General features: G+C 39.4%; 1 protein-coding gene across 3 annotated transcripts; it reads right to left on the bottom strand.

Moving 5' to 3' along the window:
- Positions 1-398: 398 nt before the first annotated feature.
- Positions 399-20,541, bottom strand: brd8b (bromodomain containing 8b). Of its 3 annotated transcripts, XM_061686112.1 has the most exons (20): positions 20,477-20,541; positions 19,296-19,392; positions 19,110-19,179; positions 18,956-19,005; positions 18,718-18,840; positions 18,553-18,633; positions 18,402-18,466; positions 16,776-16,939; positions 15,760-15,951; positions 15,003-15,096; positions 14,555-14,697; positions 10,956-11,196; positions 10,758-10,862; positions 10,638-10,675; positions 10,355-10,554; positions 10,171-10,263; positions 9,985-10,053; positions 9,011-9,296; positions 5,220-5,264; positions 399-997 (listed from the first exon to the last, which is right to left on the bottom strand). In XM_061686112.1, exons 1-20 carry the CDS (start codon positions 20,493-20,495, stop codon positions 938-940), a joined length of 2,235 nt encoding a protein of 744 aa, XP_061542096.1. In that variant the 5' UTR covers positions 20,496-20,541; the 3' UTR covers positions 399-937. The 3 variants fall into 3 exon arrangements, with proteins under 3 accessions (XP_061542096.1, XP_061542094.1, XP_061542095.1); XM_061686110.1 differs by having other exon boundaries at positions 10,758-11,196; XM_061686111.1 differs by lacking the exon at positions 5,220-5,264 and having other exon boundaries at positions 10,758-11,196.
- Positions 20,542-21,709: the final 1,168 nt, after the last annotated feature.

Raw genomic sequence — 21,709 nt, 5'->3', positions numbered from 1 at the left:
TCCAAAGCAAACATGGTGAAGCAGCATTTAGCTATTATGGTGCACATAAATGGAATAAGTTGCCAACAGAAGAGGCATCAGCCCCAAGTGTGAATGTTTTTAAGTCCAGGTTAAAAACTCCTTTTTTCCTCATGCTTTTTAGAGCATTTCCACTTTTAAATGATATTTATTGCACTGTACATTGTTTAAATTGTACTTTTTCCCCCCCATCTTTGTTTCAAATGTTTATAAGCTGTTTTTCGTCTTTGTTTTTAAATGTTTTTAATCATGTAAAGCACACTGTGCCTTGTGTACGAAATGCACTACATAAATTTCCTTTGCAGGGAAAACTCAGTCCATTTGTCAAGAGAAAAATCAGTTTTCTACATTTGATCAAATGTAAAACAATTAGGACAGTGTCATAGTTGAAAACAAATCTTTTATTTAACAAATGTACAACAAAACTATGTAGCTAGGTAGCTATACATGTATCAGCTACCCAAACACAAACGCTAAATGGTCCATCACATGGGTACAAAACATGTTTTCTTACTTTCATCTAGAACACATTACACAAGCTGTCTCTGATCACGCCACACACCCTTGACTGGAAAAACTAAGCGAACTGACTCGATACGAAGAAAAGTCTTCAAATTTCACAGCAAGTTTATCTTTCCAATGTGTTTCACAATCTTAATATCGTCTATGAATGCACCACCAAACGAGATGTTTGAATATGGTCCTAGGTGCTAACCATACGAAAAAATAGCTGCAGCTCTATCAAAGCACATCAAGATATCCTCACGTACCGTATGTTCATCTATAGAAAATAACAAATGCACTAGCACATATGCTAATACGCTAGGCCCACAGACTGAACAGCTCTCTACTAAAGCACTAGACCACAGCCACTCATTTTCCTTCCTTCCTTCTTTGCATCCAAAGGTCTTGCTCAAGTCTATTTCTTCATTTTCAGGTCTGCCTCCATTGCGCTACGGCGACCCCTGGTGCCACCGTCCTGTAGTGGAGAAAGCGGTGAGGAGCAAGAAGCAACCGGAAAGAAAGGAAGAAAAAAAAAGAGCAAGAAAAATAATTAACATTTAAGATGAGAAATTCCAAGATTAGCTGGACAGAGTGAGGAGATGTATCTGAGGCCTGTGGACGCACAGTACATAGAAGGTCCACCTCTGTGTGATATGGGGGGGGCTTCCTACTCAAATGGAGAACAGAAAACATGATGGTCAAATGAAAATATAATCCAAGGGCAGAAAATAAATCAGATCATGCAGACAGAGAATATACACATGAAAGAAGTATGGGTCGCCCCAGGACTGGCTGGAGACAGGTTAACCGAGCAATTCTACACAGACCAAGTGCGTGTTCAAAGATGGAATTGTGATCTGGTTAAAATATGTTGTGCGTGAAAATAACTGGTGGTCGCTTACCCTGGTTGCGCTTACGCGACTTTGTGTGCTTGTTGGTGAAGGGAAAATGCACATGATTGTGTAATTTTATAAAAAGCTGTTTAATACTATATCCTCCTGAGTTACATTTTGCTTTTAACAGGGACAACTTTAATTTTGATGAACTGGTTTTAAAGGCACGTGGCACAGTAGATTCACAGTTCTGAGGTTGGGGGATCTAACCCAGACTTCCTGTGTGGAGTTTGGATGTTCTCCCTGTGCTTGCGTGGGACTTCTCCAGGTACTCTGGCTTCCTTACACCCTACCCCCCAAAAAAATAAAATTTAAAAAATGCATGTTAGATTCATTGAAGACTCTAAATTGTCTTTAGGTGTAAATTGGAGTGTGACTGGTATTTATCTATACGTGCCCTGCGACTGGCTGACGACCAGTTCCGGGCGTACCCCCGCCTCATGCCCAAAGTCAGATGGGACAGACTCTGGCGCACTCGTGACCCTAGTGAGAATAAACTGTATAGAAAATTGATGGAAGGTTTTAAAAGCCTATGATTAGCTGATAACCAGTGCACCAAATTCAGGAGGTATAGTATATAGATGGATGGATGGTTTCAAAGTAAATAGAGCTCTGAACATTGTGGCGCTGGAGAGCACGTCGATTTGTATGAAGATTTGTTAAGCGGATTTCTTCAACTACTAGCCACTATGTATTGAATATAGTCAACTGCAGAAAATAACGGTTGTTTATTTGAAGCAAGGCACTTGCTTCAAATAAACAACAGCTCTTTATTTGTACAAATGCAGTACTTGTGTAAGGGCAAGAAACACTGCGGTCCGTTTATTGGTCGACGGAGGATTGTGACTTTTGTGTTAAAATGGGAATGGAATGTGTAACAATGCTTATAATTTTCTATTTGTGTGATTTTTCAGTCAAATGAATGGCACACAAATTGTTGCCTACCTTCTGCAACATACAGTGAGTACAGAAAGTATCCAGACCCGTTACATTTTTCACTCTTTGTTATATTGCAGCCATTTGCTAAAATCATGTTCATTTCCCCCCCTCAATGTACACACAGCACCCCATATTGAATTGTTGAAATCTTTGCTGATTTATTAAAAAAGAAAATCTGAAATATCACACAGCCGTAAGTATTCAGACCCTTTACCTAGTATTTAGTAGAGGCACCCTCTTTTTGGGAATTTTTTCACACCTGGATTTGGGGATCCTCTGCCATTCCTCCTTGGAGATCCTCTCCAGTTCTGTCAGGTTGGATGGTAAACGTTGGTGGACAGGCATTTTCAGGTCTCTCCAGAGATGCTCAATTGGGTTTCAGTCAGGGCTCTGGCTGGGCCATTCAAGAACAGTCACAGAGTTGTTCTGAAGCCACTCCATTATTTTAGCAGTGTGCTTAGGGTCATTGTCTTGTTGAAAGGTGAACCTTTGGCCCAGTCTGAGGTCCTGAGCACTCTGGAGAAGGTTTTCATCCAGGATATCCCTGTACTTGGCCGCATTCATCTTTTTTTCGATTGCAACCAGTTGTCTTGTCCCTGCAGCTGAAAAACACCCCCACAGCATGATGCTGCCACCACCATGCTTCACTGTTGGGTCTGTATTGGACAGGTGATGAGAATCTTATTCCTCACCATCTTGGAGTCCTTCAGGTGTTTTTTAGCAAACTCCATGCGGGCTTTCATGTGTCTTGCACTGAGGAGTGGCTTCCGTCGGGCAACTCTGCCATAAAGCCCCGACTGGAGGGCTGCAGTGATGGTTGACTTTCTAGAACTTTCTCTCATCTCCCGACTGCATCTCTGGAGCTCAGCCATCTGATCTTTGGGTAGTTCTTTACCTCTCTCACCAAGGCTCTTCTCCCCCGGTTTCTCAGTTTGGCCGAATGGCCAGCACTAGGAAGGGTTCTGGTCGTCCCAAACGTCTTCCATTTAAGGATTATGGAGGCCACTGTGCTCTTAGGAACCTTAAGTGCAGCAGAAATGTTTTTATAGCCTTGGCCAAATCTGTGCCGTGCCACAATTCTGTCTCTGAGCTCTTCAGGCAGTTCCTTTGACCTCATGATTCTCATTTCCTCTGACATGCACTGTTAGCTGTAAAGTCTGATATAGACAGGTGTGTAGCTTTCCTAATCAAGTCCAATCAGTATAATCAAACACAGCTGGACTCCAATGAAGGTGTAGAACCATCTCAATGATGATCAGAAGAAATGGACAGCACCAGAGTTAAATATAAGTGCGTCACAGCAAAGGGTCTGAATACTTATGGCTGTGTGATATTTCAGTTTTTCTTTTTTAATAAATCTGCAAAAATTTCAACAATTAAATTTTTTTTCGGTCAATATGGGGTGCTGTGTGTACATTAATGAGGAAAAATAATGAACTTAAATGATTTTCGCAAATGGCTGCAATATAACAAAGACTGAAAATTTTAAGGGAGTCTGAAAACTTTCCGTACCCACTGTATGACAGATGCACTTGCCAATGCAGACAACTTGAGACAAGTGTGAGCGCTCCAGCAGTTAAGTCAACACAATGCACAGTTGCAGCTAAGTGGCAACATTTACAGATTTTGTTAAGTTATGCAACATGCTCGCTGATCAGTCAATAATTGCTTTTATCGGTCTGCACAGCAATAGAAGTTCATATGATTTAACCTAACTGAACTATGTGTTGACCCCACAAAGCAAACACTGATAAGCAGCAAGGACTGCTGAACTGCAACAAGTATTGATTGAAAGATGACTAACTTGGCCATCACGTGGCAGATAGCCTTAAAATCTGTGTGGTGCTAGATTCAGCAAAGACCTTATACAGTATAGTCCCAATACTCTGCAGGGACAACAACATTTACTGTTAATTATTAAAAGAATCTGTGTTCACATAGCATTGATTCATAAAACATTACTGTTTTCGGGGTTTGATTGTTTTGATACAAGATGTAAAAGTCCATTTTGAATTATCATAAAATGAATTATGAAATTAAAAATGATTTGTAGTTTCCTGTTCCGGGAAATAAATGTTTATAGTTTTAAAACTTTAAAATTGTCATTTATATATTATTTACCCCTGTGTAGTTGTCATTCCACTGCTGACAGTTAATATTGCTTGTTTCATTCCCAAGTACTGTTGATCCATATATAGTCACCACATTTACAATGTTGCTGCCAATTGCTGCTGCTTTTGTTTACATTTCCATCTGCTTGCATAGTATTGTTCATATACTAATTGTTCATGTATAGGTTTTCAATCATCTGCTGATAGTTAGCATTGTTAGAGTTTATTACATTCTCAACTGCATTATATAAAGACTTTAATGATACGTGTATAGTTTTTATGGTACATTCAATACTGCCAACTATTCTTGCTGCCTTCAGTCACTATAGTTTCCATTTATTTGTGTACAGCTTGCCATTTACGTCAGCATATACTGTATAGTATTTATTATTCATATAAAATTGACTTATACACTGCTACAGCTCATGACTTGATGTCATACACGTTTTAATCCTTTTATTGGGTTACTTTGTGCTGCTGGGCTCCATTTTGCTGCTGGAACACCAGAACTGACCATTTTCAGGACTACCAAAATCAATCTATTTGTATGAGTACTTACATATTTGTTATCTAATACTATTCACCCAACTTTAAACAGTTTGTATTTCTATGACCCAATACACTTCTATCATGCCACAAATGTGGAACTGAACAGAGAAGACGAGTGAACTGATGAGGTGGTTGCAATGACAAAAGCGTGTGTTGGAGTGTGGCCTGCTTCTGGTGAAATCTGATCAATAACCTGCATACTTACAAAGAGAGAGAGAAGGAAAGCAGGAGAGGCCATTGGGACCATGTCCTGCAGAAGGACACACATTGCAGTGAGAAGGAGAGAGAACACACACACATTCACAAACGTGTGAGAAAGAGTCATTGAAGTGTGCGTCAAACGGGTAAGCAAGCGTCCAAACAAACACTAATGTGCAATAATAACTAACTCATATATATATATATATATATATATATATAGTAGTTAGTTTATATATACATAGTGATTGATAGTGATTGAAAAGTAAATCCCTATTATATAATACTTACAATTTATTCATATGTTGTAATATTTAAAAAAAATATATATTGTGTATGATTCATGATTAAAGGAGCAAGTCTATTCTACCAAACAAATGCCTTTGGAAGAACATGAATGGCATGAAGGGCGAATACGAGAAGTTATGTATTCCATCCCACAAGAGTTCTTTGTGAAATCAGTTAATGCGGTTTCCAGGCGGCTTGAGAAACTGGTGGCTAATGCTGGCCCCCATATCGAATTTTAAATAAAACTCCATGCATTATACTTCTTCCTGCGTTCACTTCTTGTAAGAATTATAATTCAGAAATAAATTACAAGTACTTAAAAATAGGGTATGTATTTATATATATAAAATATAGCATTATAATGGTATCCAGTAGAAGAACTGTACCAATAACGGTACAAAGATAAACATGCTTGGCCCTGATTGACAACATCAGAGAGGTATTCATTGGACTATTATCCTCATTATTGTGGTTGTAGTTTGCACTGGGGTATAATTGTACTGCATCATACCGACAGCCGTTCCTCAAATTCGACTCTCGTGTAATTAAGTGAGGTAACCAAAATATTAGGAAATATGGTGAAATTATCACCTTTCAGATGTCAATAAAAAACTGAGCATCATTAAAGCTTAATAAGTCGCAATCTTGTGGCTTGTCAATGTTAAGTGACCTACCAAAGACAAATTTCTTTACTTTTTTTTTTTTTTTTTATTATTTTAGGTCCCGATGTAACAAATGTTAACTGAAACATTATTTCACTAATAACTATGGATCCCTTCAATAAGTTTAATAAGAAGCATGTTCAACCACATGCACGCAGGTCATTCATTGGACAGTCATGTAGCAACAGCAAGGGACAAAACAGCTGAGTCTGTGGCAGGCAGACACACAAACACAAACAGAGGTACAGTGCTGTGAAAAGGTATTGGCCCCCTTCTCAAATTCTTGTTTTTGCAGTTCCCCCACTTTGTTTAAGATCATCAAACAAATGTTGATATCAAACAAATATAAGCCAAGTGAACTTAAAATGCTGTTTTAAATGGTGATTTCATTTATTAAGAAAAAAAAACAAAAAACTTCAAAGTTACCTGGCTCTGTGTGAAAACGTAATGGCCCCCTAAACCTAATAACTGGTTGGGCCATCCTCAGCAGCAACAACTAAAATAAAGCGTCTTCCATAACTGGCAATGAGTCTTTCACATATCTGTGGAGATATTTTGGCCCGCTCTTCCTTGCAGAATTGTTTTGAATTGGTTTGTTTGCTTTGGATTGTTATCCTGCTGCAGAACCCAAATGTTCTTCAGCTGGAGGTCACAAACTGATGGCTGAGCGTTCTGTTTCAGGATTTTCTGTTAAAGAGCATAATTCATGGTTCCATCAATCACAGCAAGTTGTCCAGGTCCTGAAGGCGCAAGCAGCCCACGACCATCACACTGCCACCACCATGTTTGACTGTTGGTATGTTCTATTTCTGAAATGCTGTGCTACATTTATGCCAGATGTAACGAGACACACAACTTCCAAAAAGCACAACTTTCATCTTGTCAGTTCATATAGTATTACTTCCAAAAGTCTTCAGAATCATTCAGATGTTGTTGGTTTTGTTTGTTTGTTTGTTTTTTGGCAAAAGAAAGACGACGAGTCTTAATGTTCTTTTTGGTCAGCAGTGGTTTTTGCCTTGGAACTCTGCCATGGATGCCATTTTTGCAGTTTCATCCTTATTGTTGTGTCATGAATCCTTACTTGAACTGAGGCAAGGTAGGCCTGCAGTTCTTCAGAAGTGGTCCTGAGTTCCTTTGTGGCCTCCTGCACGAGTCTTTGCTGTTCTCTTGGGGTAATCTTTGCAGGCCGGCCAATCCTGGTTTACCACTGTTCCATATTTTCGCCATGTGAGGATAATGGCTCTCCCTCTGGTTCTTTGAAATCCTAAAGCTTTAGAAATGTCTTTTGTAACCCTTTCTATACTGATAGATGTCAATTTATTTCTCGACTGTTCGGGAATTTGGATCGTGTCATTTTGTTGCAGCTTTTTTAGGTCTATGGTTTGACTTGATTTTGTCAGGACAGATTCTGTTTAAGTGATTTCTTCATTATTAAAGCAGGCTTGGGTGTGATCAGTGAAAATGAACCAAAAATTGTGATGAGCCACAATTAATTCACAATTTAACAAGGGGTGTAATTACTTTTTCAAACAGGGGCAAGTAATTTTATATATATTTTTTTATCTTAATAAATGAAGTCACCATTTAAAAACAGCATTTTAGTTCACCTGGGTTATATTTGTCTGATATTTACATTTGTTTGATGATCTTATACAACGTCGGGAAACTATGCAAAAATATAAGAATTTGAGAAGGGGGCCAATACTTTTTCATGGCAATGTAAGTGAGAAGTGCAGACAGAAAGCTGGAAAAGATATAGCCAGAAATATTGCGCCAAAGCACTTAAGGGTGAGCAGAGAGGAGACAGACAGGCGCAAAAAGACCAGATGTCTTAGGTGTCCCGTGTGTGGCAAGAGTGTTCTTAAGAATTTCTGTGTATCTTAAATCTGACAAATTTAACACAGACAAAGGGGAAAAAAATCACAGCATAACACTTGACTTGCTGGGGAATAGAATTATGTACACACACATGACTGATTGTGATGCCAAGCAATTGTTGAATGAGAATATTCCGTTCAGTGCCAAATAGATAGATTGCTAACGATGATTGACAATCATAGAAATAAAGGTAGTGGGGACTCAGAGAAAGTTGTGCAGTGTATTTCTTTGTACAATGCAAGGCACAGATGTAGTTGAAGGCACATTGTTAACAGGTAGAAAACTATTCAATTTATAAGTCTGAGGCAGTTGAGATTTGTATTTAGCTGGAAGACAAAAACAAATTTAAGCAGTAGTGTCACACAGGTTCCTAAAACTAATGCCATAATCTGTAATCACAACTCCAGACATATACCCACTTTACAAGATCATGGGCATCCCAATTTATGGAAATGTTCCAAGTTACATGTCAATGCTCAGTGTAAATTAAGTCACATTACTGTAGAACTTAATTAAGCAGTGGCCATAGCCGGGTTTACATGGAGACTTTTTTTTTTTTTTTTTTCATTCCCACAGACGATCTCAGGTCAACTGTTTACATGTGACAAGATCTTTTCCAATCTGATGTTTCCTGTTTGAGGAAAGGAATGTTCTACCCTTGGGAAACCAAATTAAATTCCATTCAGTTTCAGCCTGTGTATTCCGATTGACGTGTTTATATGGCGTATTTTTATGCAGTTTGGGCTTCTAAGCCATTTTAATTGGGATACAAGGCTCCATGTAAACCCAGCTACTTCATGCATGCAATATATGGTTGCCATTTTAGTTATTTGTTCAATCTGATAATCTGTACTGATTCACTGTACACTTGAACAAATGCATTGTCCCAGTCCAAACAAATATATTACTGAGATACATTTAAGGAACAATTATGTCATTTCCCCCCCCCCATTTAAGTTGCTCAACACACCTTCTCAGCTGGCTCGCCTGGTTTGCGAGTTCCCTCCCTGCCACGGAGGCTCTTGGCGGAGATGGCACTCTCTGAGGTCTGCATAATGAGTTGCGTGGCCAGGAACTGCTGGACATGCTCCAGGACGTCACGCTGCATCTCCAAGGCCATGTGATAGACATCATGGTCTGATGAATTGTACATGACAGCATTCTGAAACATCAGCATGATGTCGCGCTGGAATTCTGCTGTTGTACGGATCACACCGGATTCGATGTTCTTCTTAATTGCAGATAGGTCCATTGGTCTGTAACAGGATGAGTTTAGGCATAGGAGAGTTTCCTGTACATTTCTTTTTGTATCTTTACTTTATTTCTAACATGTACAGAAGTATGAAACAGTAATTTGTGAAAAAAATCAAATATTGAAAATATCAGCAAATACTAGGGATGTCACAATATTCATGATATTGCGAAATTAATGCGTCGACATCGTCCTGGTCTTATCTTGGTATAAAATAATGAGCCGTTGTGGTTAAAATTTATCTTTGGGCCGGCTATATGAAGCCACGCTCCTAAGCCAGGCTGGTAGAGTGCTTCACTTCCTCATTTGAGTGTAAATGCACCCGATTGGATGCGTAACCCATGTGACAATGTGGGTACGTCTCAAGAAATACACTGATTGGCTAACTGGCCCGGGTGACAGAAAGGATGCGTTGGAAGGGATGTGGAAGCATCGCAACTGGTTACAGCATACCACGCCTGTCAGAGCGTCGCTTTGCAATTAAATAGGTGAAACGCCTTGTTGATTGCGCCAGCCTCCGTCCCAGATAACGCCACCGCTTTGCGAAGCCCGCATACTGACTCGCAGCGGCTGCCACCAGGAAGCTCCACAAATCGGCTCGCCGCGTGCCACCGCTGCCCCAAAGTTGGGGCGCTCATGAGTCAATGTGAGTATTAAGCTTCCCCAATTATTAGAATGGACTGTAATCTCACCTGTGTACAATGCTGTGGTAACCAGGGGCGATGTCGTCTGACACAGGCTGCAAGAAGACGCTGGCATACCTGATAGGAATAATGTAATACAAATAGGAGTTGAGTTCTGGGGAAACAAAATGAGCATGATCATGGTGGACAGTATTGATTTGTTTTCTGGATTAAGGCAAAACTGCAGAGCACCACCTGTGGTTAGCCGCAGCTCTCCACACTAGCATTATGGCTTTCTTCCAAATTTTCTGGGCCTGCACAGCCTCTTGGTCCTCACCACATGTAGAGCTAGTGTGAACAGAGAATGAGCAATGGTACCCAAATGACAAAAGAATGCATGAAAGCATGCCTATTGCGATTTAAGCAGGTGGATACTCACAGCTGGGAAGAAGAGGCAGGGCTGCTTGCCAGTGAATCGGCAGTGTAGCGTTGAGAGGGCGGCCCATAGCCGTCTTCACTCTCGCTGGCTGCCCGCTCAACTTCGGACAGATAGGGACCCTCTCCCTCGCCGCAGTCCTCTTTCAGCTCCATCCCTTCTTCGGGGTCACACTCACTCCCTGCTTCCTCCTCTTTCACCTCCTGAGTTCACGTACATGCATGCACATGCAAAGGTAACATATTTGTAAGGTCTTCTAATATATAATAATGTTTGTGTGTATTACCTTGGACTCTTTGCCAGAAACAGAACTGTCCTCAGAATCTGTGGGCCCCAAAAAATTTTATTATAATGTATGTATTTGTATGCACAGGATTTCTGCTTATCTGTGTGTTTGTTCATTCACCGAGGCATGGCGGGTTCGCCTCAGGCTGGCTCCACCCTTGTACTTCACTCTTCACGACTGCATTTGTGTCCGCCTTCCCTTCGATTCCCTCTTCTGTAACGTCACCTGCAGCAGCGACATCATCCGAGGTGGCACATAAAGTGGTGTCACTTTCGGTCACAGCTGTCTCACAGTTTCCTTTGTTCTGTTCCTCTGTACTTGTAGTTTCTGGTTGATGCTGCGCATCCAGGTCAACAGGGGTTGGGACAGATGGCGCCGCCACATCACAAGGCTCCCGTACGTGCTCAGAGTCTTGGACGGATATTGTTGGGTCTGATTCCTTTAGTTCCTGAGTCTCCCAGGGGCCTGGAAGGGTGTGTCCTTCTGAGACGGCCTCTTCACACAAAGAGAGCGCTGCTTCCACTGCTGCTGCATCCAAAGCCTCCACCGAGTCATCCACCTGAGAAGCAGAGCATGCATGACTTCTCATTAGCTGGTTTATACTGTACACCGGACGCACTGGTATTGTCGATGTACATTTTGCTGCCTTTTGAGCAGACAGTGCGGGTTCGATTCCCAGCAAGGGCCACAAAACCCAGTCACTGCCAGACCCAAGCTTGGAGAAAAAAAAGAGATACTCATTATACCACAAGTACGATATGTGTGAGCTTCAACAAAACAAATTAGCTTTCTTCTTTATTCACTGACTGGCCACAACGATATTATGTGCCTCAAAAGGCTGTATCAAGTTCTACACATAATTTAAACATACTATTTGGAGACAGAGGAAAGCTAGGACACGGTGGCTGGATTTCCGTGATTGTTCAAGACAGTGACACAATTAAGATTTTTTGTCATGGTAACATAAAAACACATAGAACCAGATATCCTCAGATCTGAATGAAGTCTCATCCAAAGAAAATCAGAAATGTATTTCATATCTGGCACTGACATTGCAGCGTATACGGATGCACGTGGATATGCAAGGTGAGCACTGGGTCATGAAACCGCTTAGCCAATGAGACTAAAAAGTATAAAACTCTCCTAGCCACACTTGTTTGTAGTTAAACACACGTGATGTTATAAACTGGGAAAACAATAAGCTTTTAACAATCTGGGTCCAATTAAAAATACCTTGTCATCAACAGGACAAGGGCTGAACAATTTGATAAAATACCCTATTTCTGTTTTTTTGTTTTTTTTAAATGTTTCTAAAAACAAATATTGTGATTTAACATGAGATGTTTTTTTTTTGGGGGGGGGGGGGGGGGGGGGCCCGGGGAGTTTGTTATCTTCAGCATTATTCACTAAATGCAATAAATCATCCTACAGCAGGCATGCCCAAAGTCCGGCCCGCGGGCCAAATCCGGCCCGTGTCCAAATTTCCTCCGGCCCGAAGCATCATGTCATAAAATCAATAATATGTGGCCCGCCAGCACAGTTTAGCACAGTAAACAATAAAGACATAGGAAAAAAAAAAAAAAAAAAGCCATTTTATATTTCACCAGAGGGTGCCAGTAGACCTGTGGCCGCACTCTTGTCGTGTGACCCCTTTGTGAACTTTTACCCCTGTGGTATGTTTTTATCCCATTTCTAAAATGGCAACTGAAACTGGATTTCTTCACTGACATACGAAACAACTGTGTCTGCCTAATTTGCCAAGAGACTGTGGCTGTTTTCAAAGAATTTAATATTAAGAAGCATTACCAAACGAAACATGCTAACTACGACAAGCTACCGGCGAACAAACACTCTGAAAAACTGAAGCCACTGGAAGCTGTTTTGATAGCACAGCAGCGCTTTTTCACAAGAGCCCATGATTCAAATGAAAATTCTAAAAAGGCGAGCTACGAGTCTCAGTGAATTGATTTTTTGTGATGATCAAATTTCTGTCATCTGATTTGACTATACTACAGTCAAATCAGATGACTATATTATACATTATAATAATAGTATAATCACTATACTAGCTGCATAGTCACGATACTATTCTTTGTCAAAATGCACTGGGATGCGATTTGTTAAAACAAAATCAATAAATATATCCATCCATCCATTTTCTGAGCCGCTTCTCCTCACTAGGGTTGCGGGCGTGCTGGAGCCTATCCCAGCTGTCATCGGGCAGGAGGCGGGGTACACCCTGAACTGGTTCCCAGCCAATCGCAGGTCACATAGAAACAAACAATCATTTGCACTCACAGTCACAGCCTACGGGCAATTTAGAGTCTCCAATTAATGCATGTTTTTGGGATGTGGGAGGAAACCGGAGTGTCTGGAGAAAACCCACGCAGGCACGGGGAGAACATGCAAACTCCACACAGGCGGTGTGTGGAGTTTGGGGATTGAACAGGATTGAACCCGGGTCCTCAGAACTGTGAGGCTGACGCTCTAACCAGTCGTCCACCGTGCCGCCTCAATCAATACATGTTTCTAAAAAATTCAGTCAACATTTATAAAATAGTTCATTTGTATTTAATTTATTATGATTTTAACCTTTAACTATCCTGGTAATGCAATTGAAAACGGATTCTCATTTGCAATATTGACCTAGCTGCAGACAGCAAAGTGATATAGTTACATATTTACATGTTAATTTAAAATGGTAATGGTTCGAGGAATGTCAGGCCGAATGGTCGGCCCCCATACATTTTAATCTGACCAAATCTGGCCCTCTTTGCAAAAAGTTTGGACACCCCTGTCCTACAGTATGACAAACACAACATTGGATACAGCCAGCCAAGAAATACACAACTCTTTCCTGTAGGCCTATGATGAATTGATATGACTAACAAATCTTTATTTTACGATTGAATTGTCAAAAGAAAAAGTTTCCATCACAGAAGAATATTGTATGACTGATTTAATTTCACGTCTTGTGAACATGTTACTATAAGGATGCTTTTCCCAGTAGCAGTAGCACTGCTGTCAGTGTCAGCCGGGTACAAAGACCAAGTAGAGAGTGACACTTTATCACCAATATGAGAATGTAAAACAGCTGAAGTGGTAAACTTCATCAAATGTTGATTGTTCTTTTCAATTACAGTGAAAGTGTTTCGATGATTCACTTGATTCACTGATACAAACCCAATTTGCAATGCAGTTGGGACAATGTAAAAAAATAAATAATAATAATAATAAAAACACATTTTCACTTCTATCTGGCAGACAATGAGACTAAAAAATAGCTTCTACCCTCATGCCATCAGACTCCTGAACAAATTACATCACAATCTTTGAACCACGCTGTGCAATATTGTTTTTTCATTTGTAATCCTGCTCACTTGAATGTTTACACTGTGCAATACCTCTGTAACCTGTTATATTTGAAGTTGAATACATGCATCTTTGCACGATATATACATATTTTATTTTCCCTCATCGTGCATTATTTAATTTTTTACATCTTCGTATAAGTGAAGGGAGAAGAGCAAAGTAAGAATTTCATTGCTCAGTGCTACCATTGTATTGACTGTGCAGTGAGCAGAGCTCTGCTATGTACTATTATCTACGACTGCCATCTGCTGTTCAAATGAAGCTCAAATGAAACTGTCTTTTCAATGACCTTGGAAAATATTTTATATATCCGTTATGGGTTTGTTGTATATTGTTAATGGGATTCAAGTACAACTGTGACCAGTGTTTTACACAAAAAAACAACAATAAAGAGAACAACATCTAAACAAAATGGACAGCTATGAATCCATAGTATGCCACCTGGAATAATTTTTTCCATTATCCATCTCTTTTTGGTGGACATAAGAGATCAAGACCAGCATATTTACATTAAAGAGAATAGCATACACAGACCCAGTGTGTACCTTTTCCTCAATGATGGCAATGATGTCACCTACAGTTTCCAAATCAAGTTCGTCTCCCATGTAAGAAACAGCGACAAGGTCTTCTTCTACTAATCCCGTCTCCTCACCAAGCTCCGCCTCCACTGCCGCTTCAACTTCCCCCTCTACAAACACAAAAATAGAGAACACACACTATAATTGTTTCTTTCACAAGTGGACTGAGAATATTACAGTCCTCCAAAGCAGAACAGTAATGTAGAGTCCTGCCAGTTAGCTTAGCAATCACAAAAGAGAAAAATGCAAACAATTATAAGAACCTCATGCCTAATACAAGTAACTATGTTTGAACTAACTAACTAACTAAGTATTTTTTGAAAGGAAGATTTCAGGAACACAAAACATTAACCTAGGCAAACCAAACCTTATATTGTTTTGTTGTTATTCATTATGTTACAATGAGTACATTTACCTGTCGTGACATCGTGGCCAGGTAACGGGGTGGTGACAACAGCAGCAATCTGTATTCCATTGCTAAGGCTTCCAGAGGAGTCTCCGTCAGCAACCTGTAAGAGCACAATCGTGTGTTGTGGTTGTAATATATGTAATCTGTAATAAACCAGGGCACTATTAGCATTGCTCAACACGGTATTTGCAAGTTTCTAACTTTTTTCCAAGACCTCATTCACTAAATGCAACCACTAGGACAAGTGGTTGACATGGGCTCAATAACATATCACAATATTTGCAGCTTGCATGTGGCATTATTGATGCAAATGATCTGAAATCGGCACAATTAGAAAACTGTGTCATTTTTAAAAACTTTGAATAGTGGGTTTAAGAATAATTTTAGGGGATCATTAAGGCCTTAATTTGGTAAAATAAAAATGAAAGACTAAGGATCACCACCTGAAACAAATACTGAAGACATGTTGCATTTGTCTCTTATTTGTTCCAACAGACCATCAGACAGCTCTGGCATCGTTGTTGTGGTCTAACTTTATTGTACGACAGAATCTATCACAGGATAACAATACACTATCCTGACAAATCATTTTTAGAGGAGGAACTGCTGTATTTAATGTAATTCGAATTTAATCGCACATACACCATACGCACTGATAACGATAAATTACATTCAAATAATCTGTAGTGGATAAAACTTTGCTTCACAGATTACACGACTTTAGTTTCTTGAACTGTTAAATTCAGACAATGTTGGCTCTCACAAGGCGGGGGCTGGCTGAGATGTGGTTGCCTTTTTTCAGCAGTTCCGACAGGAGAGGAGAGGGCGGTGGTGTAGCTTTCTGAGGAAGGAGCCTTTTCTGTGAAGAGTCCTCTACAAGAGCGGCAAGGCCTCCTTCTTTAAGGCCTGTGCCTGGAGCCTCTGTCACTGGGAGAAAAAACCCTACACCTTGGACCTGGAGCAGCCGCAGAAAAGAAATTATACAATGAGCAATCAATGAAGTGCAGAGAGCAGTAAACACTATGTGCTACTGGCAGATCAACAAGAATGGTAACATGCTAAAAATTGGTATACAGTAAACCCTTGCCAATTTGGAAATCAACATTCAACATTTTCCGTGGAACATAACACTATTCAATGAAAAACCTCTCTTCACACCTATCTGTGTTTTTCTGTGCTCTTCCTGTAATGCCCTAAGATGCTTCTTAAATTCCCCAGCTCACTGTTTGTCTGTAGTTAGTTAATTAAGGTACTATGATGGCACTAGTTTGACCATGGAACAAAGTATTTCTATTTCCAGTTTCCCAATGGGAAATAGTATTGCAATAAAGTAAATCCCCGCTATCCCCGTAGAATCGGGACCTACCTATCCCTGCTGTGAAAACTGACACCCCACTAAAAGGTTTGCCTATAGATGCTATAAGACAGCAGCAAACCACTACTTTTTGATTAGACAGTGCTTTGGCCTGGCCAATAGAAGCTCCTCCCCTCATTTCATATTAACATAATTCTTTGGCACCCAAGATGCCACAAGATGGGGCTAAAGTACTACTATTATATAGACAGAGCTTTGGCCTGAGCACAAAAAAAAGCAAATAAGGGACTTTTTCAGTGAATTACAGAGGACAGGTTTACAAACAAATTTTAAAAAACTAATCTGCAAATAAGTGAATTGAGGAGTAGCAAATCTCGAATATCCGCGGGTACACAGCAAACAAATAGGAGAATCCCTGAAAATGGATTGCATTCAATCAATACTTATACAACCATGTTACTTACAGAGTGGGTGCTGGTGTCATCTGAGACAACGCCTACAGGATCCGTGGGCGGTGTGGGGGCTGAGGAGTCCGTCTGAGAGTCCAAGCTAGTGGGACTGGCACCCAAAGGGGAACGAACAGTGACACTAGGAAGACGCTTGGGTGTGTTCTTAATTGCCAGACGAGCTGAAATATAAAGAGAGTCAGAGACCGATAGAGCATACTCGTTTGGCACCCGAGGAATAACTTTTTACCCCCCGATTATTTTTTTTTTTTTTTACTTTTTGTGAGGGGAACCAAACCCGATAACTCGGGCTGTCCTGATCCGATCACGTGATTGAAAATTGGAGTCGATCACGTGATTTTGAGCTTATCGAGATTGGGTGAAAAAGTTTTATTTATTTTCTGACATTTTAAATGTCACAAAGTGACAATAATCTGAAGGTACAAAGATCTTTCCAAATGGAACAGTAATAATTTTATTTTATTTTAACAATGTAACTTTTAGTTGAGAGCGAGAGAGAGAGAGAGAGAGATATTGGGACTCAGTATCGGCAGATACTTAAAATTAAAGACAAGATGTCCTGATCATATTTTATGCGCTGCGTTCCACTATATATTTATTAACTGAAATCTCTTTTAAATGATGACCATATTGTTTCTGAAGAGGTACACATTTACTCTAAGTAGAAACGCATGGCTGTAGCTTACCAAACTGTACCCCATTAGACATCCATCAACTGCTGAGGGCGGATTAAAAAAATTGGTGAGTTGCATCAGGAAGGGTATCCGGAGTAGAAATTGTGCCAAATATATGCGACTGTGACTTATTACAGCTATCAATTTTATAACAAAACAGACTTACTCAAATGTGTCTAACCTACCATTTATCTTATTGTTTAAAAAACAGAATTCAAGATTCTGCAGAAAACATTATTACAGCAACAAATATTTAACAAAACAGACCTATTCAAATGTATCTAACCTACCGTTTTCTCTTGTTATTGTTTAAAAAAAAAAAAAACAATACTGAGTAGACAAGAGGCCGCAAGGCTCCCGTGGAGTCAAGAAGAGGTGGAACTCTATGATACTTCTCAGACAGTTTAATAGATTTGCTGTCAGACTATTTTCAACACTTTAGACTGGGTAAATTCATAAAAATAGCTAACCACCTAGGGACTGACCAATAATATCGATTTGTGCCCCAAAGAAATATTGTCCAAATTTGGACATTAGAAAAATTATCAACTCCACTTAATTTGTATTCCTTAGAACAGGCCCACATTTCAAACTGAGTAAGTCAATTTTTGAGTAAATTGAGAGTTGGGTTTAGCATTTTTGCAGTATGTACTTTTTGTGACATTTTCGTTTGGCTGTGTGGTGTGAGACTTTGTTTTATTGTTTTTAATGTAAAATAGGTGCCTTGCCTCAATAAGGGAAATCTACTGTCTTCGACAGAATATTATTGCTTAGTGGAGGTACAGTCAACTGTAAATATTTTCAATTCTCAAAAAATTAAGAGATTCTTTAAAATCTTGACTTAAAGCTGAAAGTCTACAACTTAATTTGAATTTCATGGTTTCATCTACAGTACATCTTAGAGGCTTGCGAAACTAAATTCTGAATTCCGTATTTTTGACATTCTCACCTTGATATGCCATTTCTGTTGTTTTCCTCTTCTGCTCTGCTTCCTCCTCATCCTGCTTCTTCTTTCTGTAGAGGAAAATTTAAAGTGACATTTTGAGGATGGGGATGCTTTAACAAAAGCAAAGACGTAAAACTGGTTGAACAAATCTTACAGTGTAATTTCTGTCCACAGTTCTTTCAGCTGGGGGTCCATGTGACCAGTCTGAATCAGATCCACCTCCTTTTTCAACTTCCTGCAGACAGAAATCACATAGAGGATGAGAGGGGTACAAGTCACATCATAAATACTTGAAGCTTTCTTTCAAGGTCATAGCTACCTGTACTGTTCTTGCGTGTCTCGTAGCAGTTTTTTCAGCTCCTCTATCCTCTCAGTAGTCAGCCGACGAACAATTACGTCCTCAATGGTCTCAACCACCTCGCCTTTCTCACCACGCTTACGTCTGAAACACAAGTCGAGTTCAACACATATTACAAATGTGGCAAAAGCGACAAGACAGAGTGGGCACTGTTTTTGGCATTTTGTCTGACTGTGTACTTGTGTTTTTCGGTACTGACTTAGGAGCTTCTGTGGCTTCCAGCAGCTCAGAGTATTGTGAGGCACAGTGCTGAAACATAACGAGATGAATAAATTACTGATATCCCCGATATTGAGAACAATTCAGGAAATCCAATGCTACCTGCTCAGCAGACACTAGACAAGATCTCTTACCTTCTGTGAGAACCAGTCAGGTGGTCGACCGGGCTCAGAAAAAGGCTTGATGGCTCTACTTACAGATACCCTGAAAGTATCAGAAGAATAAAATGTACTTCAAGTTACAAAATCAGATAGAGTGATATTTGTTGAACTTAGAATAACTGTTCATAAAAAAGTAGGGATATTAAGTTGTCTGTTTACCAGTTTTGGTCACCACTCCTCATAACAGAGGAGGCCAGGCACAGTTTCTCCCTGACTGACCATGGCTCTGTTGGCCCCACATTCAGGATCTTATGTTCTGGAAGATCGTAGAGACATACTGAGTATCGATAAAATGTCCAAAAGCTTTGCTATCAGTCTCTCTCTCTCTCTCTCTCTCTCTCGCTCGCTCACACACACACACACACACACACACACACACACACACACACAAGACAGAGAGAGCGATTGATTGTGCATACAATTAAAAAGTAGTAACAATTCATTATACGTATACATTTAAATTCTCAAATTTAAGAAGGCGTGTTTTGACCACACTGAACAAGAAAATATATTATTTACGTCTCAAGACGTTCTCAATTCCCGTTGGAAATGGAATTTTCACATTCAGTTAAAAATCACTTTCCTGACTTTCTCTTGCTCAAAGAAATGTGAATTGAGTGACAATGAATGTTTTCTCGCAATTTCTGTTTCTTTCCAGTGTCCACAATACTGTTATCTGACAAAAAATATATCATCATCATCATCATCATTATTATTATCATGCACTATGAATAATACAGAGGGGATCCTTGCGTACTATTTTTTTTTTTTTTTAATCGTCAAGAGTCCATCACATACTGTAATCATTATAGACAGACCCACTTACGTTAATTGTATTGCTTTTGTTTTTATAACGTAACACCGCAGCAGACATCACACTAAAACATTTAGCTTGGAATATAACACAACTCAAAGTCTAAAAGTAAAAGAAAGAGGGTGAGTTAAAGTATTCAATTGTCAAGTTAATGTTGGTGGCAAGTGCAATTGATACTAGTTTACATCCCGATTAAGTTAGGCTATATTGCTTACAATTAAATCACGGCTTTTACAGTAACCGATTAGAACTGCCTGGAAAGATTAATTACAGAAAGAATATTCAAACAAGGAAGAAAAGGTAACAATAAAAGGCAAATATTCAATCTGCGTTAGCTTAGCACTGTTATTACGGGGGAACACTAAGGTGAGACACAAACAGTTACGCGCTGTAGCGTTTCTTTGAACTGATACAACTGCTATTTTCAACTAAACAAATGTAAGTACCAAAGTTTGTCGTATATTCTCTATAGGTTTGTGCTCCAAACTACAAAGAAAGACCCACGGAGAAATAAAACAATACTCACTGCCTATCCCGCTCGCCATTTCTTTTGTAACAACAAGGCCAGGGGCCCAACTTCCGCCGGACGACTTTCAGTGGCACACAATAACATAACGCGCAAAACATAGACATATATTATGAATAGAATTTCAATCAAGCTCCGAATAGTACATAAACGTTACTGCCATATTGAATATGTCAAAGTGGCACAATTGGTAAAGACGTCACATTCATTTGCTGCTTGGAGATGCACTAACCATTTTACATTCAAAGCCATTGGATTTTGAACAATGACGTTTTATTGTTTAGCCATTACATAATTTTGCGAAATGGAATTTGCTGACTTTAAGGCTAATTACTATGACTTATCTCCACTAAGTACCATTAGTTCTAGCTAATCAATAATTCAGAAAACCCAAATGTGCCATCTTCATTTTAAGGTATGTTAATATCGACAAAGATCAAATATCTATCATTAATATTTCAATGTTTATCATTACAATGTCAGTTTCAAGTACATTGTCAGCTGTAAACTCTCATAAACCATGCAAAGACAGAAAAAAATGCATGCAGTACGTTGGTTTGGTGCTGAATTTTGATGCTTAAATAAACTCATCAGATAAAATGTTGCTTACAGTTTTTTAAACCTATCTGATTGCCAAATAAATGATTAACATTTGCGAATCAAATAGGCACCAAAACATTGTATGATATTTTTAATCGGATGATTATAAATGTTTACAGTTCTCATACATACTTACCATTTGAATTTTTCGAGATACGACCCTATGCATATGTTGTTGTTGTTTTCACTTAAAATTGAAATGGTGGCAGGTGTGTGTGGACTCCCATGAAACATGAGTTTGAATGTGATCTGCTACTTCTGAACACAGCCACAGTTATAAGAGGGAGTGCATTCTTGTGCAACCAGATTTATTTGTATATATATCATTTAAACTTTATTTAACCAGGTAAATGACCAGTTAAAACAGACCATATCTTTTGCAATGGTAACCTGGCCAAGAAGGCACCAAGTTAAACGTCACGTCCAAGTCAGTCACATTCAAGTTTATTTCAGTTGATTATTTTTACCTCCCCTCTCAAAAAGATAAAAATCAGCTGAGTTGTACAAATTTTATTTTATGTTCATGCTCTGATTAAAAAAAAAAATCAGACGTTACTTACTAGTTACTAAGTACCTGATTAGTTTTTTCACTGAGCACTTTCTTACTCATACTCAAGTAATTAGTTGGACCAC

The sequence above is a fragment of the Phycodurus eques genome, chromosome 9 (genome assembly GCF_024500275.1).
Source record: "Phycodurus eques isolate BA_2022a chromosome 9, UOR_Pequ_1.1, whole genome shotgun sequence".
Lineage (NCBI taxonomy): Eukaryota > Metazoa > Chordata > Actinopteri > Syngnathiformes > Syngnathidae > Phycodurus > Phycodurus eques.
Note: the sequence above shows the minus strand (reverse complement) of the source record. Positions and strands in the feature narration are given on the sequence as shown.

Bases quoted from the DNA above. Each gene is read 5' to 3' on its own strand.
- brd8b (XM_061686110.1), bottom strand. The intron at 10,555-10,637 runs GTAATACACACA...ACGTGAACTCAG, and splicing joins TTTCTGGCAAAGAGTCCAAG to GAGGTGAAAGAGGAGGAAGC. The intron at 9,297-9,984 runs GTGAGATTACAG...ATCCTGTTACAG, and splicing joins TACCACAGCATTGTACACAG to ACCAATGGACCTATCTGCAA.